At 41.7% G+C, this 26,862-nt stretch overlaps 1 protein-coding gene and 2 long non-coding RNA genes across 11 annotated transcripts in view; 2 read left to right on the forward strand and 1 right to left on the reverse strand.

Annotated features, from left to right (window-relative positions):
• Window positions 1–6,867, forward strand: part of ZSWIM6 (zinc finger SWIM-type containing 6) — a 155,299-nt gene extending 148,432 nt beyond the window's left edge. For all 8 annotated transcript variants that reach the window (XM_039543937.1, XM_039543935.1, XM_039543938.1 and 5 more), the window contains 2 exons: window positions 1,575–1,656; window positions 4,229–6,867. In XM_039543937.1, the coding sequence (XP_039399871.1) occupies window positions 1,575–1,656; window positions 4,229–5,091 (945 nt within the window). In that variant the 3' untranslated portion in view covers window positions 5,092–6,867. The remainder of the gene's footprint in view (window positions 1–1,574; window positions 1,657–4,228) is intronic.
• Window positions 6,868–13,128: 6,261 nt separating this feature from the next.
• Window positions 13,129–19,909, reverse strand: LOC120407806. The gene is made up of 3 exons (XR_005600267.1): window positions 19,826–19,909; window positions 15,717–15,797; window positions 13,129–13,185 (listed from the first exon to the last, which is right to left on the reverse strand). It is a non-coding gene; the product is annotated as an uncharacterized LOC120407806 (long non-coding RNA).
• The window catches only part of LOC120407804, a 58,302-nt gene continuing 51,349 nt past the window's right edge, over window positions 19,910–26,862 (forward strand). For both annotated transcript variants that reach the window (XR_005600263.1, XR_005600262.1), the window contains exon 1: window positions 19,910–20,161. This is a non-coding gene — a long non-coding RNA (uncharacterized LOC120407804). The remainder of the gene's footprint in view (window positions 20,162–26,862) is intronic.

Genomic DNA, 26,862 nt, shown 5'->3' on the forward strand with positions numbered 1-26,862 from the left:
AATTTGGTCACTAAAATGCTGATGTGGAGGCTTTTTCACCCAGAAATTCCAGAGTTGAGGGTTATGTTGGGCTCTCAAGTCCTTTTTTCTTGCATCTAGCTGGCAGAGTGGTTAAATATTATCAGATATACTACAGCAATGTTTTTTACATGAACAACAATGGGGCACATTCCAGCCAGCTGTGCAAGGATGCTGTATGTAGGTCTGTAGGACTGCTGCATAGTGAACTGAAACTCTTCACCTTGAAGGCAAGGACAATTGTAAGCTCAATGGGGCAGGGACAGTCTTTGTCTACTGTGTTTGTGCTGTGTCTAGCACACTGGGGTCTTGGACCATGTCTAGGGCTCTTAGGTGCTACAGTAATACAAATAATTAATATAATCGCAGGTCAGCTGAGTGGAGACTTGCATGACCAACACAAGCTTTCACTCAAGAACTCCTCCATAGCAAAGACGTCTCCCAGTTGGGGTATCTGGAAATTAGACCTTCTTGTAACTTCACATGTCAGAAGTTTTGCTCCAAATCTGAATGCGACAAGGTGGGTGAGGTAATACCTTTTATTGGACGTACTCGAAAGCTTGTCTCTTCCACCAACAGAAACTGGTCCAATAAAGGTATTACCTCACCCAACTTGTCTTGATCAGCTTTATATATTTCTCATGGGGGAAGGGAATGCTGAATCTTGTTTTCTCAGTGATATTCTCATTATGTAATATGGAGGACTCCTTGTTGTGGTCATCTAGATTTCTACGGGATCTGCACAGTTAGCTGCAGCAACCTTTCTGTACAATTTCAGGTACTGAAAATTATAAACATGTTACTTGCTTGTACTAGAACAATCCTTCACAAAATTAGTCACAATTCTTACTGGAACAATCTCATTTAAATATAAAAATGAGAGAGAAAGAAACAGCCTATTTGCAAGTGGATTTGAAATATGGAGGGTACTACCTTTAAAAAACAGATAAGGCACCTTTACTAGAATTTTGATCATATTCGTGTTGAGCTTCTTTAAATTGAGGTTTCATTCTGATAGATGAGTCAAATCATTATTGATTCTGAAAACAGAAACAACCACTGGAGACTTGGCAGAATTAAGCAGCAGAGCAGATTGCAATAATACTAGTATATATCACAGTAGTCAAGTGAAAGGCAATACTAAGGGTCTAAGGAAAAAAAGTTCATGGCTGGCCTACTCAAAATAGGCATATATATATCATCATCCATTTTAAACACCACTTTTTCTACTCGAAAAGTCTTATATTTATAATGAAGCATTTGATTATTTTTGAGGAGGGGAGGAAATCTTTTATCTGACCTTAAGAGCTGCAGTTTTATTGTGTGATGTAGAATGTAGTTCTGAAAATCTGTCCTTCCAATAGAACTGGTTGCCATTTTTCAAATCTTTGAAATTTGAACCAAAAAAATGACCATTTTGGGTAGGATTATTTTGCAATTTTTCAATCAGTGCTATATCTAAACACAGATTCTTAATTGTTTGTGTGCTGTCTCAGCTTTCAAGCAGAATTCATTTGTCTTAAGTGTCCATCCAATGCTTGTTTGTTTTTAAATAGGTGATGCGGATGACATTGTCAACATTGAATTGGCGGCGGCGGGAGATGGTGAGATGGTTGGTAACCTGTGCAACAGAAGTAGGTATGTTCTGCAGATGTTGTCCAAGGAGTAATGCCTTCATTAGCCTGTCTTAAATGGTTTGGTGGTTTCTTTTTGTTTGGCTGTGTATAGGCCCTAAAAAAGTCAATCACTTTCTATTGGTTTGCGGAAATTACTTTCTGATTAGAAGTCTTTAATTAGAGCAATAACAAGCAATTTTCTTGAGCACATAAGATAACAGACACAGCCCAAGTAAAATCAGGACTGAATAGTTTGGTATACTTTGTCTTTCAAGATGTAGAGTGAAGCAATTAGTCCATTCCCACGTGTATCACTGTTTGTGGACTTGTGGTCACTGACTGTCCACATGTTAAGAAGTAGTGTACTCCGCAAGTAGCTCCATTGATTTCAGCATAGAGTAAGGTACCACTCAACATGAGTGTGGATGACAGAATCTAACCTTGTAATTAGAGTCTGAGAGAGGTGCTCTGGTAGTTAGGGTGCTACTTTGAAACTTAGGAGATCCAGGTTCTAGTCTCTGCTTTGCCACAGACTTCTTGCGTATGGTTTGGTGAGTCACATAGACTCTGTGTGCCTCAGTTCCCCACTTGTAGAATGAGCATGATAATGCTTCCCAACCTTACAGGAGTGTTGAGGATAAAAAAACCAACAACCTGAAGTGTTCAGATTTTGCAGTAATGAAGGCACTATACCTACCACAGATACAGCAATTTTAATTGTCGTTAGTATTACTCCATTAAAGCACACTTACGATCTTTGTACATGCTCCTACTTTTCATGCATTTGAGTCAGATTCTGTCTAGTAGACAGCTGAGGCCACTTTGTGTTTCAGAACTTCATGAACCCACTTTTCCTGTTCAGGATTATTTTGTCCTTTGCCTTATACTTATCTGAGAAATTAATACTGCTGGTAGCCTGGAAAATATAGTTTGCCTTTCTATGCCCTCAGACAAAAAGTGGTGCATGTCTGCAAGTTTTCATGCAATGGTGCAGTGTTTTATTGCTTTTATAGCTTAACTAAGTATCTCTAGATACTAGAGCACATCTTTTATTTTGTTCAGTTGCCTGTGTACAGATAAAATGCCTTTATTCATGCTGTATTAAATTAGCTCACACGTGCTAGTAGAAATGTTCAGTAAAGAAACCTATAACATCATGCAAACCACCTTTAAGACCTAACTGAGTTTGTAAAGCAGGGACTCTGTCTATTTAAATGAAGATCTGGCATTCTCTGGTTACGTTGTATCTCTTGCACATGAATAAAGGGTGCACAAGAAATGCCAAGTGCAACAGAGGCAATGAGGACCTATGGTTGTGGTTTAGGGGCGCTCACAAGCACGTGTAAATATGGTCTAGCCATAATAAGGCACTCTACTTGCCTATAGTCACTATTCTCTCCCACAAGAGCAGTAAAATGGTACTAAAGAACACTGCACACAAGTAGAAAAACCAGTAGCACGTATTGCTAAGAATATTTCCCTCTGAAGGAACATATCAGTTGGTATAAAATTGTTCTGGAAGCATGTTTATAATTGAATACTCTAGTACAGTGGTTCTCAAACATATCTGATTCTTCCCCTCCCCCCTTCTTTGTTTCTGTAGTCATTTATCTCTTCTCCCCACCGGCTCCCGCCATCCCCCAGTACATATACCACCATCCAGCTCTGAAGGCAGAGCAGAGAGCAGCAGCTGCTGACTAGGTGTCCAGCTCCGAAGGCAGCACCTCCACCAGCAGCAGTGCAGAAATAAGGGTGGGAATGTGAAAAGTGATATTTGTCAATATCATTTTTCACAGCAGATTTAGCGCCCCATTGCCACCCGTACTTCTGCACTGCTGCTGGCACCCTGGAGCTGCTGCCTCCTGGTGAGGGATTGGGGATCAAAAGCCCAAGCCCGGGTGGCAGAGCTCAGTCTGTCCCCTTTTTCCTGCCTCTTGGGTGGGTGTGCACAGCCTTTCTGCATGAGCCCCAGCCACCTGGGGCTGATAGCCAGAGCTCTTCACAAAAAACAAAACCACTCAGCTCGCGCCTCCCTTGACATATTCCCATGTCTCCCTTCTGAGGCCCACCCTATAGTATTAGTGCCAGATACAAACACATGAGCAGTTTTGAGATAACTTAGTGCTTTGCCCTGCCATGATGGGACTATTGACATAGAGAAAAAAGAGGTGAAATGGTTCTAAAAATTAGATTTTGAGGGTTGATTTGAGCTACTCAGTCAGATGTTGAGTTTTTTTAGTTCTGTAACTGGCCCCACATGTAGGAGCCAGGACTTGTTATCCAAAATTCATCATCTTAAATACAAGAAAAACAAGATGTCTTTCCAGGAAGTTAAAACTTTATCATGTGACTTTTGTAGAGTCACTGAAGCTGTTGGAGAACTTGAAAGAGAGAATGCAGAGTAGTGTTATTTTAATGTGCATTTCCATCATGTTATCTCCATTGAGTTTGGTTGCATAAATAGCAGGTGGTTGGATGTACTGATAACTTCTTAGGCTTAGTTTGAAAAAAAACCGAAGTCATGGTGAAAGCCTCTTTCTGGTTGAGTCGTAGTGACTGTCAATTGTTCATGATCCTGTCTCTGTCTCTCACAGGTGTTTATGCACTGGATAGCATCATGCAGAACTGGTTTACACTTTTCACTCCAACCGAGGCCACTAGTATTGTTGCTACAACAGTGATGTCCAACAGCACCATTGTCCGTCTGCATCTGGACTGCCATCAGCAGGAGAAACTGGCCAGCAGTGCTAGGACGCTTGCTCTACAGTGTGCCATGAAGGATCCTCAAAACTGTGCCCTCTCTGCACTGACCTTATGTGAAAAGGATCACATAGCTTTTGAGACCGCTTACCAAATTGTTCTAGATGCTGCTACAAAAGGCATGAGCTATACGCAGCTTTTTACTATAGCACGCTATATGGAACATCGTGGTTACCCTATGCGGGCCTACAAGCTGGCCACTTTGGCCATGAACCATCTCAACCTGAGTTACAATCAGGACACACACCCTGCCATTAATGACGTTTTGTGGGCATGTGCGCTCAGCCACTCCCTTGGGAAAAATGAGCTTGCAGCTATAATACCTCTGGTGGTCAAAAGTGTCAAATGTGCAACAGTACTGTCAGACATTTTGCGTAGGTGTACTTTGACCACGCCTGGAATGGTGGGACTTCATGGAAGGAGGAACTCTGGTAAGCTCATGTCACTGGACAAAGCCCCTTTAAGGCAACTCCTGGATGCCACGATTGGAGCCTACATTAATACAACACATTCACGACTCACACACATCAGCCCTCGACACTATAGTGAGTTTATAGAGTTCCTTAGTAAGGCCCGAGAGACTTTCTTAATGGCTCATGATGGACACATTCAGTTTACACAGTTTATCGACAACCTAAAACAAATATACAAAGGCAAAAAGAAACTGATGATGTTGGTTCGTGAACGGTTTGGTTGACGAAAATGTGTGAGGGCGGGGGGAGGGGAGGGAAGGGGTGGTTTGTTTTTACTTGAGCCTGCCTTTGTATCCTTTTTAACTTAAAGAAACAGAGCCACACCGGTATTATATGTGTATAGTTATATTGAGTTTGCAAACTAAATTGTCATGTTGTGAAAGTTTGTGTGTTTATTTTTTTCCTTTTTTTTTCTTTTTTCTTTTTTTTTCTATTTTGTATGAGAGAGAGGTTTAAAAAAGGTTTGGTTTACACTGAGTATATGTTGTCAAGTGGCAAAAGCCCACATTGCTCTCCTGTTCTTTCTGTATACGTTCACAGCCTCAAAAACAAAAATATATATTGCAATGGCTTTAAAAACCAAACCAAACACCTCCATCCTGTGATAAGTACCTCGAATGGATCCAGCTTTACTCCTTTGTAACTCATCCTTACATTTCAACATAGTTAAACAAACCAACAAATGAAATACTAATAGTTAAAAGGCTGACCACGTGGCTTTGCAGTGCTGTTCATCCAGAAGCATGGCACACAATGCTTGTGCATGTGGAAACTTAGCGACTGTCAACATACATTCTCAGGGATTTATCAAAAAAAATTAAAAAAAAGAATGAGAGCATTTATTGTACTGTATATATATTATAGTATATGTCTGAATATTGAAAAAATATAACATTAACTAATTTATAAAAAAAAAATTCTATGTAATGCAAAATACTTGAAGCTGCAGTAGCTTGGTTTTAAACAAAAAAAGAGAACCTATCAGAAGGACTAAAGTGCGCCTTGCTTCAGGGTTGGCTCAGGTGGTGAACTATATGCTGGGCATCTATGCAGAGCCACCTTTTGGATTGCATGGTTGGACTGATACCTATTGGGGGAAATTTTATATATATATATATTTATACAATCTGTGTATACATATATATGTATATGTATACACACATACACACATGCTTGTAACAGGCACTATAGTAAAGAGGGACAACAAAATACACAGCCAGAGCAGCAAGCCTTAGCATTAAGAATACAGTATGCCAGAAGTGGGGTTTGTGCCTCCTAGCCTAAAAGACTTAAAGAAATATCCTTTTTGACACAAAACACAAAATGTTTTCCAAAATGATTGACATGATACATTACGCCTTTGCAGTGAGCTAATAATAAGCTAACCTTTGTGCACAAATAACATATATATATAATATTTTATATATATATATGCTGCATAGGTATTTTGACTTTGTGCAGGACAGAAAGTTGTGTAGGTCTGACTGTTCTACTTTTCAGTTTATTTTTTAATATATTTTATTTTCTCTAGAATTACTCAAACAAAAGCAGCCTTCTATCTTGCCTTGTCTTAATGCTTTAAAATAACCAAACTGGAGATCTAACTACCAAACTGTTCATTATATTATTAAATACCAACTTTGGTTACAGTATAGTGTCTTTACTTTAGCTGATGGTTCTGTATCCTTGTGCTTTTTAAAGCAGTTTTTATGTTTTGGTGCAAAAGTTGTCCAGTGTCTCTTGTTCCCTTCATTAGAGAACATGCTAGAGGTATGTTTGTAGGTATTTTTGTTTAGAGAAACTATTTCATGCTCTCCATTTTATTTATTATAATAGGTAAAGAGGTTGTACTTCATCACCCATGTAAACATGCTCATGAAGTTGAAAGTAATTCAGATTTGATACACTGATATCAATTTATTTATGTAACTAAATCACTGTTTTATAAACTTGTTAATGATCAACAATTTTTTGTTTTGATTAAAATTAGTTTTTTGAAAGTTGATTCTGCCTCCTTTATGGTGTCTGTTACTGCAGCTCAATTCTGTAAGTGTAGCTTATACGTCTTACATGCCACAGCTTTTATGCTTGGTGTAATACTGTGTTAAGATATTCCATGGCCATTTCTTTAGCAATCTGTATACTGGGAAACAAAACTTTGGTTTTCCAAAAAAGAGATTTGTAACTGGTGATTTTTTTCAAAAATTTCAGTTCTACCCATTCTTGCATAAAGACAAAAGATATAGTGATAAGACTTTTGGGAAATAATTAATGCTGCTTGCTAATAAAGATGTTTAGTCTGTTGTATAATAGAGCCAGTTCAGACATATCTCCCAGTGTGGAAAATACAGCTTGCTGGTGCATCGTTTTCATGGAACAGCATTGGTTAGGTTGATATGAGAAATTTGAAAAATCCTTGTATATGTGGTAGCACAGTACTTTTTTTCTATTTATTTTCAGTTTACTTGTATATTTTTTTGTATTCCACAATATGTAGAACAGCTCATTCCACACAGTATTATGAGTCACTGCCTTCTCACTCACCAGTCAACATCCAGGATTCTCCAGTTTTCTGAAGCACTCCTTATGAAGTGGTCTAATGCAGTTCTCATGACCTTAATGAGTCCTGATTTGTGTGGCTAGTTATCTTGCTGGGAGAGGGAAATGTTCCACTGTAACAGGAGTGCCCTATTCTTAATATTCTATCAGCTGCGAAATAAAAAACGGCTAAGAGTTTGAGATGCACAGAAACCAGACTACACTGAAATGTCCCCTCATTTGTAGAACGAGAGAGAGAATCTGGCTGGCTCCACTGTAAGGTTCTCATCTATACCAATCCTGAGACAACACTTGTATAATAGAAGATGCCAGTGATACACATTAATTTGCAAAATAGCTCTGTTGATAGCAAATATTAGATACGTGAAGACTGTCCTCTTGTATGTGTCTGATACTTGGGGTAATAGAGCCTGCTGTTTATAGTCAGAAGCACTTAACTTGGGCCTAAATGTTTTTTCTTTGTACATGTGTGGTACCAGAATATCAACAATATCATGTAAACCAGATATTTTGTACACTGCTGGGCTGAAATCTTAACACCTTCAACATTAGTCATCTGTGCAGATGCACATCCTGGATTTTCTCTGCCTTCTTCCAAACTCTGATACCATTGAGTATTTTGACACCATTAATAATGGATCTGTATGTATATAACGCATCTTGCAAATTAAAACCAAATGAATGGGAACACCTCAGTTACTGTGACTGCTCTTTACATGGAACTGACCACTCTTGTGTTCTCATTCTAGGATTTAGTTGACTTAAACACAATTACTTTATTTTCTAGTTACTCATTCTTCACTTTGCGGAGTTCTGTTCCTTTGTTCAACCTCAGACCCACCATGCATTGCTTTTCCCATGCAATAAATTCAGACTATACTCTGAATTCCCTCACTTGACTCCTTCCTGTGATTCTTCCATTCCCTTGTTTGAGTACCTTTTAAGTATCTTAAGATGAAGGGAGAATTAGCAACTAATGAATAAAAATGTCAAAGCATTGCCGCTGTGCCCCCAAATCTGCTGTGGTGTGAGACATGTACCAGTTAGCTGGGGTGGGGGGGGATTTTGTGCCATATCTGATGTAAAATGCATGTCCGACTACCAGCCCAAGGCAATTAACAGCCAAGCTGTTATAATTCAACAATATCCACTTTCCATAGGCTTTGGTCCCTTCTGGATCCTCCTTTTTTTTTTTTTTCTTCATCTGGCTACTTCCTCTGCCATGCTAGGACTGTTCTACAGGCCTCATGAATATTATATGGGATTCTTGAAAATAAGAGTGCCTTCTTGGCAATAAGCAGATTCCAATTAGAGGACTTGAAAGTTCCCAACTCCTCTAGTGAGGATCAAGAATATTATTTTTAAATAAAATAAATATAAGCAAGACTTATTTTGATGTCCTAATTTAAAAATGAAAGACTTCTTTATTCTAGAAGAGGTGTAGACACCTGCCCCACAATGGATAATGAAGCATGAGAGAGAGAATTCAATCTGGCCTTAGCTCAGTGATTACCTACCTCTTCAGGTGGGCATCCTTGTACAGAGGATTCATTATTGTGGACACTGTAGATAGCAAAATTGAAGCCCATTTAAAGAGAAACCTGAAGACCTTTTGGGTTAAAATTAGCCTTGACATAAATGCATGCAAGTACCATTAACTTCAATGGGAGTTTTATCATCTTACTCCAGTGCTGAATTTGGTCCATAGGGTTACCTAATAAAGCAGGCATTTCAAGCTTCTATAAGGTGAGGTCCATATTAGCATGAACCAAGAAGGATATGAACTGCTTATCAATAGAATGCTTCCCGTAGAGCCAATGACAAAAGGGACACTAATTTTGGAAGACAATACCAGTTGAGTAAGGGAGTCCATGTGCTCAAATATGTGGATACAAATGTATTTCTCAATTCTGCGGCACATAGCTCTTTGCTGCCCATGGTCACCATGAGAACCTCACATCACCCTTGTGAGATAAGGAAGTAATCCTCTGTGCTACAGATAAGGATCTGAGACTAAGTGACTTATCCTAAGGTCACAAAGGAAGTTGGTGGCAGAGCAAGGAATTAACCTGGGTCACATGTCATAGGCCAGTGCTCTAACCACTGAATTATCCTTCCTCTGGTAACTTTAGGTGAAGTTTCAAAGAGCTGGTGTTTCTGTTTCGATGACCACTTCTGAGAAGCTTGTCTGGCAACCTATGAACCCCTTGAAGCTTTTACTTGTAGCTGTACTTTCTGTTTTGCCCCTCTGCCTATATATGTTCACGGTCTAAATCAGAGCTAGGGAGGGACTATTTCTCAGTGGAATTGGGTCTGTCTTCATTTTGCTTTTTAGAGGTTTTCAACCCTTATTTTATGTCCACATCAGGTGGTGGTGGTGGTGGTGGTGGTTTTTTCAGGAGAAACTGTTAGGCCCGTGACAAACTTATTAGTCTCATGGACAAAGGGATCATTGTAATTTAACGGTCTACTCTTCATTTCTTTATCTCAAAATCTGTTTCCTTTAGTGCTACAGTTTTACTCCAGATCTGGAGCATATGGAATTAACAGAGAAGAGAATTCATAAGAACACGAGAGAGAAATTGAAAAGTAAGATGCATGTGCATGCATGACTTACGAGGAGAGGCTGAGGGAACTGGAGTTATTTAGTCTACAGAAGAGAAAAGTGAAGGGGGATTTGATAGCAGCCTTCAACTACCTGGGTGGGGGGGTCCAAAGAGGATGGAGCTAGGCTGTTCTCAGTGGTGGCAGATGACAGAATAAGAAGCAATGGTCTCAAGTTGCAGTGGGGGAGGTCTAGATTGGATATTAGGAAACATGATCCCACTAGGAGGGTGGTGAAGCACTGGAATGGTTTACCTAAGGAGGTGGTGGAATCGCCTTCCTTAGAGGTTTTTAAGGTCAGGCTTGACAAAGCCCCGGCTGGGATGATTTAGTTGGTGTTGGTCCTGCTTTGAACGGGATTGGACTAGATGACCTGCTGAGGTCTCTTCCAACCCTAATATTCTATGATTCTATGTGCTCTTTCTATTAGTAGTTCAGGTGTCAGAACATAGTCTGAAACTGTAAATCTCTGTGGATGTATCTTACAGTACCAGGTGAAATTAATTCGACAGTAAACCTGCTAATATGTAGAATCAGAGCTTTAGATGGTTGATTAACTGTTTCTGCACTAGAAAGAAGAAGTGCACATATTCAGGAGGCCTGCATCTTTGATACTATAGGGCTATTTATTTATTTATTTATTTACTTTGTATTACCGTAACATCTAGGAGCCCCAGTCATGAACCAGAACCCCATCGTGCTAGGTGCTGTACAAAAAGTTTTTCTACAAAAAGTTTCTTTGGTTCAAAGAGTTTACCATGTGAATATACAGGCAAGAGTAGAACTTGGTCTTAAGTACTTTTTAAGTATGAACTTTATTGTATACATTAAGAACTAGCTTTTATTCCATGGAAAACCCATAATGTTCCATCACTCATCAGATTTCATTGTATTCATAGAAACTTACTCTTGTCACTAAAGAAAAAGTGGGTTTAATGCTGCAAGCTTTCTAAATTTCTCTATGAAAGAAAGTTGTAAAACTTTTTTTTTTTGCTTTGTTTCTGAAGAGTTTTGTCAAATTATAGAATATGTTACACCTTAGTGAGTCACAATTGGTGCTTTATATACAGAGGGGTTTGAAGGCATTGGTCATGCCAGTTTAGATTGACTGAATCAGATTCATTCCCTCCTGAAATTCTATCAAAGCCTGTGGAATTGTACCAGACATAAATTTTGGTTAAATTCCTTATAATCACTTGAAAATACCTCCAAGATTGGTACAGAGACTGCTTTATGAATCCCTCTCTGTCGTACGGCCAGCACCTCCAACCTGAGTCAATTGCTCTGCACTAGGACAGAACAGGATGTAACTCAAAAGCAACTCTGCCTGCTACAAAATACACCTCCTATTTTAAAGTTCAAGTGTACCAAGTATTGGGTGGGAAGCTGTGAAACCACCGTTGTGGTAACAGGTGCTGAATTCTGCTGCTTTCTCAGCCTGCAGCTATGGTTAGTACTCTCAGTAATAACACATTGTCATGTGGAAAAAAATCTATTTAAGAATGTCCATATAAACAGTGTTTATGTTTTGGTTTTTTTTGGTAGCACAAGCTGGTCTGGTTCATGCTTGGACCTTGTGCTATGGCAAAGCACAGTAGATAAACGTTAGCAGATACTTCACTGTGCTACTACAGTAAGTACAGTTTATAAGATACTTTACTGGGACTCCTAACTAGAAGTAGAAACAAGGCTTTCAGCTGGAACATTTCTGATCATTTCCTAAAGGTGATGTCAGATACTTGTACTCTGGGAAAGAAAAATTGCCCTTAAGAGAAGATTATACCAGCTGTTGCTCCTTGCAGCCAACTAGGTCACAGGGTCAAAATACTTATTGACCTGTAGCAGCTAAAAACACTGGAAATTCACCTAAAAACTGATAGTAATTAGCAAGTTTGTACAGCACCTAGCATGATGGGGTCCTGGCCCATGACTAGGACTGCTAGGCACTACAGTAATAATATAATAGTTGTCGTCTTGCTACATTTCACCTGTGATACCATGGGGGCTCAATGGAAGGAGCTTTTTCAAGTTAAGTTTCCTTTCTTGAATAACTAATTCAAACATTTAATGCTTACATGCTAATGGTCCTTTTGTGATGGACTTGAAACCTAGTATCTGGAGTACTCAATATTAAGAGAGTAGATTATAGCCATTTACTGACAGTAGATCCCATGTTCCTGGTGTCCCATGATGGAATCCTTCAGCAACATCAGTTAAGCCAAAGGGAGATGCAGAAATGTCCATGTCAAAGCTTTCAATAAATTACAAGAGTCATGGTTCCTGGGATTTCTGCTGCCCCATCAGGCTGGGTGCAATTGACTGAGCAGAGCCCAGTATCCAACTTTGTGTCAATTGTGGGTTTTGGTGGTGGTCCTCTCTTTCGTCTTTACCTTCGATCGCTGCAATTTTGAGAAGCTTCAGCTTAGAAAGATGTTCAGCTGGAGCATGTGTGTATGGGCATGAGCGCACACCTAGTGTGCCGCACGCGTGGCATGACAATGTGTATTGAGGGGTACATAAATAAACTGTATGCATCACCACCCTAGCTGAGTTGTTCTATTTGGAAATGTCCACAGATCATTGGATAGGGCAGAAAAGAGTGGAACCTCCAATGATTCTTTTCTTGGAGATCAGATGAGATGAGATCAAGACCTGTTTGGGATTGGCTCCATCTGCCTAGGTCTTTATATGACCATCATCTCTGTTGCTTCTGAATTCTTGCCCAAATCCCAGAAAATTTATTTTTTTTCTGGTAATTCACATTCTGGAGGTAAGTGTTCCTGTTTCCACAGCCAGTTGGAAGGGTGAGGCAAGAAAATAAGGTGTGTGAGATTAGGGATATGTCAAATGTTTGTTTATAGATATAGGGCCAAATTTCCCCTTTCTATAACTCCATGGTGTCTGTGGGGCTTACATGGAGGATTAATCTGGCTCATGCTATGGAAGCTCTGGAGGGAGGAAGAACATAAGAACAGCAATGGTGGAAGAAGTGTTGCCAAACTCTTGTTGGTACCTCTGCCCTTGATGGACAAGAACGATGGTTTTGGACTGGTGGCCTCAAATTCCAGGCCATGAATTACCAAATAGTAGATCAGGAGTTTAACCAGAAAGTTTTAATTATCTCCATTCCATAGTGTTCCTATATTTTAAGGTACCTGTTGAAATAAGAGCAAAATTTAATCTTTTTCATTCTGCCAAGGCTGCAGAGGGAAAGTAGCATAATAGCTCTATTTTGTTCTATTAGTGTAAAGCTATAAGAGGAGCTGTATTTTTAATGGTGGGAATATGTGGTCATGAGGAACACATGATGATTTCTTTTGTGCATCTAATTGACATTTTAAGCATATTAATATATTACTATGGTAACTAAAAGTATACAATAATCACGTCAAAAGCCGAAGACATAGTGCCTGTCCTGTTCATGTCATTGAAGGAAATACATTTATGTGAAGAATCTCTTCAGTCATCCTCAGCCTGCCAGGCTTAGACACAATAGAAAGCTGTGAAAGGCAGATGCTGTTGCAAAGGCTGTGCCAGACATCAGACCTCTATACCTGACTTCTTTTGACTTTAGACCTCTCCAACTGGTCTGACCCACTTTCACCTACTCTACTATAAGAACTTAACCAGCTAATAATGTCTAGGAGGTGCCGGGGCAGCTGCGGGGGAACAATCCAAAACCCGCTGCCAAATATTCAATATGTTGTAGACCTTTCATGGACCTTATGGGTTCTACATCAACACAAACAAATAAGAATGTGCTAGGGGACCACTGCATATCTTAATTTCTGCATACCTGAAGCATGCTGAGACCTCCCACTCCAGCTCAGCCTTTCCCATCTGCTCCTGATTTTAATACAGAAATATTGATCCACTCTCCAGGAAGTTCTCTAATGTATCTAATATCCTTGCTGAGAGAGTTTCCCAAGATTGGGGGTGGTACTTAAGCCCAGATGCAAGGTTAGTTTTCAATGTAGGACACTGCCATGGGTCACCATAGTATCTCTAACAAACAAGGGGTACCTCTGTGTTTGGGGACAGGATGATGTGACTGTGAAGATGGTATTACAACTCTACCTTACCCAGTTTAGTCATCCTCAAGCATTCAAAACTCAGAAGATTTTTAAAAGTAATCAACTTTGGGTTCTTTTTATTTGCCTTCTAGTCTTTTTGAGCCTTTTAGGATTCATGGTTTCAAGCATTTCTTTACATCCATGAAGGCTAGAGCCTTTTCTTTATGAAAGCTGAGACTCCCATATGATCCCATGATTCCAGGAGCTGAGGCTTAAAAAAAGCCAAATATCAAAAGACTTATGATAAAAGGTGAGAGTTTGCAACACTGCTTCCCCACCATCTGTTCATTTCAGGAGCAGTTCCTGTGTTATATGTGTAAATATATGATGGGCAGTTGGACAATCCAGTGGGCAGTTTTGGAGGTAAATGTAAGGTGGGCTACATTATAGCTAAAAACCCAAAGGAGAAATGTTAATGAATGACTAACTACAAGAGACCAAGGAGTGATGATCATGTTAGGAGGTATATGTGGATTTAAAAGCCAACGTTTGCCAATTTACCATACCATAGAATCTGAAATACCTGACCATTTGCCTTCATTTAAGCCACTGACAGGCCAAGTGATTCGTTTATAATAAAGTGCTGTGTTTTATTATTTAACATGGTAACTACAGTGTGTTGTTTTTATCCTCTGTCAAAGCCTTGAACCTTAAACTGGTCAGTTCCTGTCTCTTATAGATAATTAAGGTCCATACACATTGTTCTCAGTTGAGAAAGAAGTGATGGTGCTTCGCAAGGAAGTGATATGGTTCTGTTCTAAGTTTTATGTCATTCATTTTGTGTGTATCAGCTTCCTTAAACAGGAAATGCAGGCTGTAAAAGATGACTGCTAGCAATTCTCAACATGAAAGGAAAGAGGACTTTCCAATGTCAGAGCTTTGATCAGAAATTAAGAAAGAAGCACAATCATTGTCAATAAGTGTATATGCTGCAAAGAAAATGGCTCTCTAGCTATGGAAAAGTCCAAACATCAGACAATGGGTGACTTGATCTTTAATCTGCATATTTTTTTGTACCCAGATGCAGAGGTGCTGACTTACCCAGTTCCCGAGGGGTGCCCAACCCCTGCTCCACCTCTTCCGGCACCTGCCTTGCTCCCTTCCCCCTCCTCTTCCAGACCCCGCTCCTCCCCCTGTCCTCCCCCAGTGCCTTCTGAACACAGCTGAACAGCTGATCACTACCAGGCAGGAGGTGCTGGGAGGGAGTAGGAGATGCTGATCAGTAGGGCTGCTGGTGGGTTCTGGGACCCACTATTTTTTTTCTGTGGGTGCTCCAGCCCTGGAACACCCACGGAGTCAGCGCCTATGCTCAGATGGTCTGTTTACCTGAGGTGTGGGGCAGATGATCTAATTAGATGCATTCAAATGGTACTGCCTCTACTTATCCCACTGTGAAACTGCTGCTTTATGCATCTGTTTACATAGTGTGTCCTGCTGAATTGGAGAATAGCTACTTGTATCTCTGGCATGCTTGCCACATTGGCAATTTCACAGCACTATTTGGGTTGCTCACTCCAGAATACTTACAATATATCTAGGCTATCCTTTATCAGTGGCAATAGTGGGCCCCATTCCTGAGTGGACTAGGATGTGACAAAATGAGAAACACCTACCTTGTAACACATGAGAGATAGGCAGCACAGTTTAGAGCACAAAGCACAGGATCTGGGATTAGGAGCTGCAGAGTTCTAGTCCTGAAAAAGGATGTTGAGGATTAAGGAGTCAGCATTGGTCAGTGAATAGGGCATGATGCGAAGTCAGCAGACCTGTATTCTATCCTAGCTCTGCCACTGCCTCACTATGTGACCTTAGAAAAGCCTCTGTGCCTCTGTTTCCCCATATAGAAAATGCTGCATTATTTTGGGAAGTGTTTGTTAGGTGCAGATGACAATGTTATAAAAGTGCTAAGAATTATGATGACATTTAATATTAGTATTTTTGTTGTGCTTTAAATTTTCACTAAGTAAACACTGCAGCATTGACTAAATTCAACAGGAAAAAAGGATTTGGGATTTAGTATGAAATGTGTTCCTTGACTCAGCTGGATTTTCAGACCAGTGAGTGTTCTTTGCATAATATCTTTGCTGCAATAGCTAATAAATGGCATAATGGAGCTGGACAGCCCTTGCAGCATTCTGGAAAACAAATCAATGATACTTGTGTATAATTTCTGTGAGCTACAGTTTCCAAAGGTTAAATACCAAATTTCAGCTTCCTTGACTCTTTAGTTTCTCTAGTAACTTTAGTGCCATGAACTAGCCTGGTACAAATATTCACAGCTGACATCTGGGATGCTTAGGGTTTGTAACCAGCTATAAATCTGGAATAACTTTATAAAGCCCGTGGTAGACAATGGACTTACCACTGGTTTAGGTCCTGGAACAGAGAGGTACATAAGCACACGCCTAATGTTCTGCACTAGTAGACTCTGTTGTAGGTTGGTTGTGCTACCCCCCTGTTTTAGGAGCTTTGTTGAATTGGTGTTTTACATGGATCTAACAAAGTAGAATTTGGTGTTTCATCATTTCTTCTGTTGGGGAGTGAGGGTTGGGCATTCTATGTAAACAATGTGGTCTGGCAGAGTGTGGGGATCCCATTTCCTTAATATTGGCTCCCTTTTTCCTTTAGTCAATTAAAATCTAGTTCTCCTTGCCTGTATGGTGAATGAGACATGCAGCCTCTGTGGTGGGTTTGTTAAAATAAGAGAAACACGGGGATCCTCAGAGGTTCAGAAACATACATGAAGGATGCACAGGGGAGGATAGGGAGAGCAGAGCAATGCTATCTTACATGGAGAGGGGTTTTCATTAAAGTTACTTTGTTCTCTCTTTAGTAGCTTAAAATAAAGAGGAGTGAAAGATAAAACTTAAACAAATTGCTTCTTGGCAGCTCTATTTCTCTTGGTGATGTTTTGCAAATGCATTAAAATGCACCAAAGCTCTTTGCAGCTCAAAGATTTTTTTTTAAATTGTTTTAAAGGTAACCTTTGTAAATACACATTAAAGGGGATTTTAGATTACTTCTTGTTTATACTTGTGGTATGAGGGCTTGATTCCACTGTCCTTACATGGGTAAAATTCTTATTCAGCAGTAGTGCTATAATTCCTATGAAAAGCAAATGCAAGCACTGCATAGGAAAAACTGCTTTTCAAGGTCTGAAGAACAGAATGGAACACGCTGGGATCTCAAGCCTGCAAAGGTAAGTGGCTACGTCACAGGCTAAAGGCAAATTATTCTTTTGATTTAGAGTAATTTGGGCTACAGAGGTATATTAAAGAATAAGATAGCACATTTCCATCTGTCTGTGTGTGTGTGTATGTGCGCACACACACTTTTAAAAACTCTTGTATAAAAGCACATGAACTGTGTCCTTGTATGCCAAGTATCACGTGTTTACAGCTGAGTTTTAAAACACTGAAAAACAGGGGTGTATATAATGGAAAAACTGACACATCCTTCAATATGTTGATGCTAATGGGCAGCGCTGTAATAATCCCAGAGTTTTTAAAAGATATATGTGTTGCTCTGGAAGAGGCTATATTGGCTTCTGCCTTAAGCAAGGCTCATCATTTCTATTCTTCAAATCATTTGAATCTTCCATGGCATGTAAGTAGCCCTGGATTATATATCTAACAGTGCAGATGCTGCCAGTACATAGCAGTGTGATGTTTTGGTTATCTAATAGTGTTTCCATTTACAGCAGTATACATCCACTGAATGTATACTAGTGGAGCTTTGTCAATTTCACCCACTGATCAAGTAGAGTATGTCTGACTTTACATGATTTATCATTCTAGCGTCTTCCCTGTTTCTCTTTTGTGAGGATAATTACATTATGGAGTAACCATTTTAGTCCTTTGTATTCTGACTGGCATTATCAGACTACTGCATTTGTTACAAACTTATCCGGAAAAAAGCTATCTTGCTATTAACTTTCCTCTTAGTTATTTACTTGCTAATTTTAATGGTTCTGACTTTCCTATGCAGAGAGAAAAACAACACGGCATTAGCTAATAGCACAATGTAGTATTAAAATACTTTGCATATTATAATGCCTTTCATCTGAGCTCGTCAAAGCACTTTACAATCATTAATTAAGCCTTACATCATCCCTGTGAGGTAGGCATGAGATCTCTGCATTGTCACCACTGAAATGCAGCCACCTCTGGGGCAGAACATAGCAGCTGTTTAACAGAGGACAGTCTGTAACATTACACAACAGCTCCTACAGCAAGTAATGAAATCTACCATGTTGAAAACAGCAAGGGGAGTTAGGCAGGGTAAATGTGATTACCTGATTTGGAGTTTAGCCAAGAAACCACGGTAAATTTCCCCATTTTTAAAAGCAGTACACCCAGGAAGAGAGTAGATTGAGTAATGAATAGGAATGCTATTATCTTGTTACAAATCTTTCTCCAAAGTATTTCCTGCTTTGATGAAGCCAGCCTCTTCCAAGTAGCTAACAGATTTTCCTCCTGTGGTACCACACATGGCAGTGTTCCTGGCGGGGAGCAGGGAGCTGAGAGCCCGGTGAGGAGATCCGTGCCCGGTGTCCAGTCGGCTGCCCCATTCTCGGTGGGGAGCAAGGAGCTGTGGTGGGGGGGCAGTCAGGCTCCCAGTGGGGAGCTGCACAGGGAGCTGAGCACACTGGCTTTCAGACCCCCCGAGGCCCTCTCTTAAGTTGATGGAAGCACTCCTGGTGAGGATGCACAGCACCGACAGAAGACGGGGCAGTGTGGACATGAACCATTGCAGTATTGCAATGGGTAATGTTTATAATGTAGACATACCCATAGTCCTTGTTCCCTCCCAAGTACTCCATTGTTTTTTTCTAAAAGCTCGCAGGGGCGTAGAAAGTATAGACATATGTTGGAGTTGAGGGGTGCGGGAATTTCTGTCCCTCTTGATACTTATATGGTTGTCATCACCCTTGTATCTCAGCACAAGTGGAAACGTGTAGTCAAAAGTGTCACTTCCATATTTCTTTCTCTAACAGAATCTACTTTTAATCCCTGATCAGCATGTTAGGCTGCTGGGCTGATGAAAAATCATGTAGCTTCACAAAAGCCTCAATCTTCCTCTTACTGGACTGGAGGTAAGGCACAATCCATGGAAAAGTTACTAGCTGGGCACTACCTGTTTTATGGGTCTGCACCCAGGTGCAGGCCTTTGTGAAATCATGGATTAGTACCTATAGCTTGCTGGGGTGATGTGACAGGCCCAGGCATCTGTGAATTTACTGGCTCAACCCTTCAAACTTGCTGAGATGATGCTATGGGGTGAGATTTCTGGCTTGGTTCTACTAGCTGGCTGGTTTGATGTGAAGGCAGAGACAGTGGTGCCAATTCACAATTTTAAACTGAGTCTCATGATATTGGGTGTTTTTCTCAAATCTCCAGCTCCTGGGGTCATGTAATAATGTGAGAATCCCATTTTTACTTAAAAATGTCTAGCCTTTGTGGCTGCAGAGAGAAGCTCGAACATGTGACTCTTAAAGGTTAAAAGCCATAAGGTAAGTTAAGACACGAAGTGCCTCATGCCCTTTTTTTCAGCTTGACATGATTTTTAATGCTTGGGCTTGGCTCTGCTGCCTTTGCTACTGCAGAGGATTCTGAGGTTACTGAGTGGAATCTCTAGCATTCTGGTTAGCTGTCCGTGAATGGGCTCCTGAGGTTACTAGTTCAGCAGCTACTGCTTGCTGAGCTGATGTCAAGGGCTATACCTCTGTGATGTCACTGATTCGGTATCTGTCTTGCTGGGCTTATTTCAAGGCACCAATTTCTCTCAGGTCTCTGGTTCCCAGTTCTAACTTGTTGGGCTGATGTCAAGTCATAGGCTTCTGTGAGGTCATTAGCTCAGCAACTTAAGTATGCTGGGCTAGTGGCAAAGGAGAGGCCAGTGTGAGGTTACTGGTTCAGTTACTCTGACTGGTCTGTTAAGGCAGGGGATTTTCTAAAGTTATTGACTCAGGACCTCTAGCCTGAGAAGTTGACGTCAAAGGACAGGCTGCTATGAGGTCACTGGCTTAGAAGTTCTAGCTTGCTGAGATGATACTCTGGTGAGCTCTACATTCAAATGTATGGTGGTTGTATGTCATCAGAGGGCTAGCATGGTACAGAGTAGAGAATGGGGGCAAGCGAATGGATAGATGTGAGAGGAGTGTGTTTTCCAAACAGGGCCATAGCCAGCTAAAATGTAAGTGTAGGCATGCAGTCTTGTGCTCCCAGCAACCCGCACCATTATAGTGTGCCAAGAGGGGAGATGGAACCAACAGGGCCATTCTGTGTTCTGGCTCTGTGAGGCAGCTGGAGCCAGCAAACAGAAGTTTTGTAAAGGGGTTATCCAGGTGGAGAAGGAGAGATTGTGATCTTTGGGGAGTCTCTGTTGGTTTGTTTGCCAGGCACTTGTTTGAAGATTGTAGTGTGGTCTGTTGTGGGGAATATGTGCTGAGCTAAATGACCTGCTAGACTAGGCTAAGAGCTTACAAATGAGGCTTTAGCCTGCCATCCTTTGATCCCTAACCTCTTTACAAGCCCTTGGCAAGGGGACGGGGCTTATTCAGGGTGAACAGGGGAGTTACAAAGCTAGTTCTTAAGTGACCAGAGGAGCTAGGAACCAGGAGAAGCAAACAGAGGAGTTCAGAGAGGGAGTGTGAGAAACAGATACACCTATCAAACATACGCTAAACTTAGGCCAGTACCCCTTCAAAAAAGCAAACAAACAATCCTTCAAGAGTAAAAATAATGCAGGCAGAAGTCCAGCAGCAGAGTGCAGCATGTATGATTACCTGCCTTGTGGGCAAGTGGCATATATGTGCATTCAGTGCAAGGAGCTCATGGCTCTCAGAGACAGAGTACAGGCTCTTAAGACCAGAGTAGCTAAACTGGAGGAGATAAGGGAGACAGAGGGGACATAGATGAGACTTTCTGGGGTACAGCAGAACAGTCCCATCCCCGGCCTAACAGCCTCTGTGCTGCTGAGGAGGATGAAAGTTTTGGGGAAGGAGAACATCCAACTGGAGTGGAGGGAAATGATCCCATAGTTGGGACTCTCCTTCCAGATGATGATGTGGTATCCTTGTGCACTGAGGATACCTCTCCAGGGGAGGGGACACCAGTTATTAGGAAGAGACAGGTAATAGTAATGGGGGATTTGATTATCAGAAATATAGATGGCTGGGTTTGTGATGACTGGGAGAACCACATGATGAATTGTCTGCTGGGTGAGAAGGTTGCAGAGCTCTCGACATCTAGATAGACTCATGTGCAGTGCTGGGAAGGATCCAGGGGTTGTGGTACGTGAACATACCAATGATATAGGGAAAGGTAGGAGAGAGGTCCTGGAGGCCAAATTTAGGTAAGAGATTCAAGTCCAGGACTTTCAGGTAGAGTTCTTTGAAACATTTTCAGTTCCATGTCAGGGCCAGTTATACAAGCAGATTTGCAGGGTCTCAATGCATGGATGAGAAGATGCTGTGGGGAGGAGGGATTTAGGTTTATTAGGAACAGGGGAGCCTTTTGAGAAAGGAGGAGCCTATACAGGAAGGATGGGCTCCACCTAAATGAAAATGGAACCAGACTACTTGCATGTCAAATTAAAAAGGTCGTAGAGTAGTTTAAACTAAGGGCTGAGGGAAAGTCAACAGGTGTGGAGGAACACATGGTTCAGACAGACATCCCTTAGGGAGGATACATTAAAGGGGATACTCTAAATCCTACTAAAAGTTCATAGGATAGAAGTTAATAAAGTGCAGACAGGAACTGAAGAGAAACAGTCAAATGAAAGTATCAGAGGGGTAGCCGTGTTAGTCTGGTTCTGTAAAAGCAGCAGAGAATCCTGTGGCACCTTATAGACTAACAGACGTTTTGCAGCATGAGCTTTCGTGGGTGAATACCCACTTCTTTGCATCCGAAGAAGTGGGTATTCACCCACGAAAGCTCATGCTGCAAAACATCTGTTAGTCTATAAGGTGCCACAGGATTCTCTCCAGTCAAATGAAAGTGTCCCATTTAGTTACATCACATGAAGGCAGACAACTAAATATTGATAAATTTTGTAAGTGCTTGTATACAAATGCTAGAAGTCTAAAAATTAAGATGGGTGAACTTGAGTGCCTGGTATTAAATGAGGCTATTGATATAATAGACATCACCAAAAGGTTGGTGGAATGCTGATAATCAGTTGGATATGGCGATTCTAGGGTACAAAACACATAGGAATGACAGAGTAGGTCAAACTAGAGAGACAGTGACACTATAGGGGAGGGGGGGAGCATAGAATCAAATATAGTAAAAATCTTAAATTAATCAAATAGAAATTCCATGATTGAAAAGTGAGAGTACAGGGGTCAGACTATATTACTGATCACCTTACCAGTATAGTGATGGTGATTGTGAAATGTTTAGGGAGATTAGAGAGGCTACAAAAACAGAAAACCTAATAATAATGGGGGATTTCAACTATCCCCATATTGACTGTGTGCAGTTCTGCCTTCCCCAACTCAAAAAAGACACATTAGAATTGGAAAAGGTGAAGAGAAGGACAACAAAAATGATTCGGGGTATGGAAAAGCTTCCAAGTGAGGAGACATTAAAAAGACTGGGAACTGTTCCGCTTAGAAAAGAGATGACTAAGGGGGGATATGTCTATAAAATCATGAATGTTGTGCAGAAAGGGAATAGAGTATTTACCCCTTTATATTATGTAAGAACCCACGTTTGCCCAATGAAATCAATAGCAGCAGTTTTAAAAGAAACAAAAGGAAGTACTTCTTCACCCAACAAACTGTCAACCTGTGGAACTCATTGTGAGGGGATGTTGTGAAGGCCAAAAGTATAAATGGATTCAAAAAGAACTAGATAAGTTCAGAGAGGAGATGTCCAAGACCTGCAGAAGAGCTCTGTGGAGCTTGAAAGCTTGTCTGTTTCACCAACAGAAGTTGGTCCAATAAAAGATTATACCTCACCCACCTTGTCTCTCGAAGGTGCATCAGTGGTTATTAGCCAAGATGATCAGGGATGCAACTCCATGTTCTGGCTGTCCCTAAACCTCTGGCTGTCAAGAGCTGGGATTGGACAACAGGATATGGATCACTTAATGATTGCCCTGTTCTTTTCATTCTCTCTGAAGCATCAGGCACTGTCTACTGTCAGAAGACAGGATACTGGGCTAGATGGACCATTGGTCTGACCCAGCATAGCCATTTTTATGTTCTTATACTCTGGAGGGAAGGCAGAGCTGGAGGCAGCTGGTTCTTCCTCTTTCCATCTGTCCTGTTGGAGGGGGTGGGAAACGAAAATGGGGATATGGTTCAGAGAAGAAAGGAGGCAGATAGGGAACTATACCATTGATAAGCATTATGACTGGTTTAGAATAATAAGCCAATTATATACATCACCTACCAGATCAATTTAAAAAATAAAAATAGGGATTTTTAAAAAGTCTGGTACTTTTTGGAATAGGAATGATATACTCCTTAAAGCACACATCAGGGACAGTGAAATTATGGAATTCCTACTACTGCTTTCAATAGGAGCAGAAACCTGCCATAGATTTTCCTGAGTTGTGATATGAAGAGGTAATTTAAAAAAGGTAATAATTGGAGATATACCAATCTCCTAGAACTGGAAGGGACCTTGAAAGGTCATTGAGTCCAGCCCCCTGCCTTCACTAGCAGGACCAATTTTTGCCCCAGATGGCCTCCTCAAGGATTGAACTTACAACCCTGGGTTTAGCAGGCCAATACTCAAACCACTGAGCTATTCCTCTCCCCCCCCAACTAATGTTACCTGCCCTTTCTCTTGCATAAAGCTTTGTGACAGCAAATTTACACTGGCTGGCTTTTGTCATGCCAACAAGTACACTTACATCAATGGGGAAGGCCATGCTTCCTGGCTGAACTATGTGGGTAGCAACTATTTTGATTGTAGGGTGAAAAATGACGCAGTAGGCCTGAAGAGGCTTAAACACGTTATTGAAATTAGGCACAAAAATGTTTGTGTCAGATTGCATATATTTTTGTAAATCGAGTGGTTTTTATACCACAGTGTGAATGGAGACAGTCCCCTCTTGGGTGAAATTCTGCATGGTGTATTCACTGAAACATGTCTTAACGGTCAGGTTAAAATGCAGGATGTGCCTGATCATCAGGAAGGGGTTATATCCATATGGCGTGCCCCTTTCTACTTTCACTTCTACTATGACTACTACGTGCTGGTAATAACCAGTAGAGGAAATTACTATTAACAAAGTAGGCAGACATATTTGTTACAAAATCCCTCTGGCACAAACGCAGAGATCTGTCTGCACCCTTGGCAGCTCCAGCAGTGCATATGTGCAGCTGGGATGTACTGTTTTGGTGGCTGGCAGTGATTGTGGTGAATGGGGATAGCAGAGAAAGAAACAAGGACTGGAATGTGAAAGTAACCTGGCATATGTAAGAATAAAATATTGTTATGGCATGAGAGTCGGACATCGTTAAGAGAGAACTTTGGCAAACCATCCTGCCAAAGACTTTGCACTGAGGCGTTTAACCAAACCAGGCACAAGGAAGAGGTAACTGCACTCTTTGTGACTGTGACCAAGAACACCCACTCAGCCACCCAATTCATGGTGATTGGCAGCAGTTATGGTGACTAGTATCAGAAGATAGAATATCAATAAATTAAATTATAGCACGTGGTAAACATGTGAAATATTGTGTGAAACAGTGTTCCTCAAAGTTCCAGGCCAGAGACCTGGCCCTAAAGTAGGTAAAAAGGAAATGTACAAGGTTCTAAGAATGCCCCCTTCTCTTCACATACATGTGATGAATGGCTGTGACTGAGTGGTTGGTGCGAGTAGGATATAAAATGGAACCCACAACCTTGGAAACTATATCAATTCAGCCATTCAGTCAAGGATCTAGCTGCAATCTTTGCAGCTAAAAACTCATCTTGGAATTACCTGGCATGAATGTGACATGAGAGAACTGAATGTAAAGTCTGCCAAATAACCTATAAAGCTGTCAGGAAGGTACCCAGCTATTTGTAAATCTAAGATCCATTATATATATATATATATATATATATATATATAACAAGAAGAAACCACCCCATGTCATGTGACTCAGGGCTGCCGGGTCGGGGGGGCAAGTGGGGCAATTTGCCCCAGGACCTGTAGGGGCCACCACGAGAATATAGTATTCTATAGTATTGCAACTTTTTTTTATGAAAGGGGCCCCCAAAATTGCTTTGCCCCAGGCCCCTCGAATCCTCTGGGCGGCCCTGATGTGACTTAGGGCTTGTCTACACTACAGGACTATTTCGAATCTACTTAAGTCGAATTTGTGGATTTTCGACTTAATAAGTTGTTTGTGTATCCATACTACACAAATTACAAATTCGACTTCCACATCCACGGGGCACGGCCACTTTTTGAAGCGGTGCGGTGCAGAAGCTATCCCCACAGTTCCGTGACCTCGCGCCATTGCCCATTGATTTCCCCCAATGCATGCTGGGGGAAAAAAAAAATGTGAACCATTGAACCCGCCCCTCCCCTCTTCCTTCTCGCCCTTGGCGGCGCGTTCGCTGTTCTCTTCTCTGTCTCGTGGTTAGCGGACGCCACAGCAGCACAGCGCATGGAGCCCGCCCGATCATCGCTGCACATCGCTGCACTTATGGCCGCTCCTCAACTCGTTCCACCTTCCACCCACAGATGCTGAGAAACCGGAAAGAAAGGCGGCGAGGAGGCTCCAGCAGTGGGGCGAGGAGAGTGGCGCCAGACCTCCAGGAAGCAGAGCATGGGCGTGGGCAGTGGTGGTGGTGTGGGGTGGGTGGGTGCGGGGTGATTGGGGGCGGGATTGGGGGCACAGAACAGTGGCAGACTGGTGGGACCGCAGGTCTGATGACAGGGAGAGACACAGAGGCTGGCCAAACTTCAGGATGGATGAGAACTGTGTGACTTGGCTGTCTGCTGTTGCCCCCTGCCCTGAAGCGCCAGGACACACAGCCGCTGAGAGTGCCCTGATTGTGCAAGCCAAAAGCAAGCCCCAGACCAAAAGACAGCTACGAGCACCAGCGTCCCACTTTGGCGTCACTTGGCACTGTGGCCCCGCTGTGGGGATTGCTGTCATTCAAGTATGTAGCAAATCTCTCAAACTAACTGCTCTCAAAGGTAGTGTCTGAAATGTCCATGTCGTCATCATATGCCATGATGATCGCCATGGGCCGGTGGGGGGGATAGATGGACTCACATCCCTATCCACAGGCACCAGCACACCAGGCCAGCGAACCGTACATTAGGGAAAATTTTTTCTTGGTGTGCTGTGGTGGGACTGGTGACCACCATACCAACATCAACGCCGGTGGGCGGGCGGGCGGGGGTTCATGGCGTGTGTTGTGTTCAGACTGAACTCTGGTCTGTTTCAGGCACCAGGCAGGCTTTCTTTCGGATGGAAATAGGAATTTGGGGATGCAGATGGGCGGCTAATGCCCTGGATGATGCCTACCCCCCTGCCTATGCCTACCCACCTGGAGCTATTGGAGGCTTGAAACATACAAAAAGACACTGGTGGAAGAGTGTGCTGACTAGCAAGGGAGAAGTGGTGAATGGTGGCGGAGTGGACTGGCGGCGACCCAAGGAGATGGCGGACCCTGACACATCTGCGATCTCCCACAAAGAATGTGCTTTATGTGTGCTTGCATGCTGTGTGCTTGCTGTGTGAGGCAAAAGCGAGAAGAGACGAGGCAAGACCTTTTTGGCCTTGCTGGGTTGAATGCT

The sequence above is a fragment of the Mauremys reevesii genome, linkage group 6, assembly GCF_016161935.1.
Source record: "Mauremys reevesii isolate NIE-2019 linkage group 6, ASM1616193v1, whole genome shotgun sequence".
Lineage (NCBI taxonomy): Eukaryota > Metazoa > Chordata > Testudines > Geoemydidae > Mauremys > Mauremys reevesii.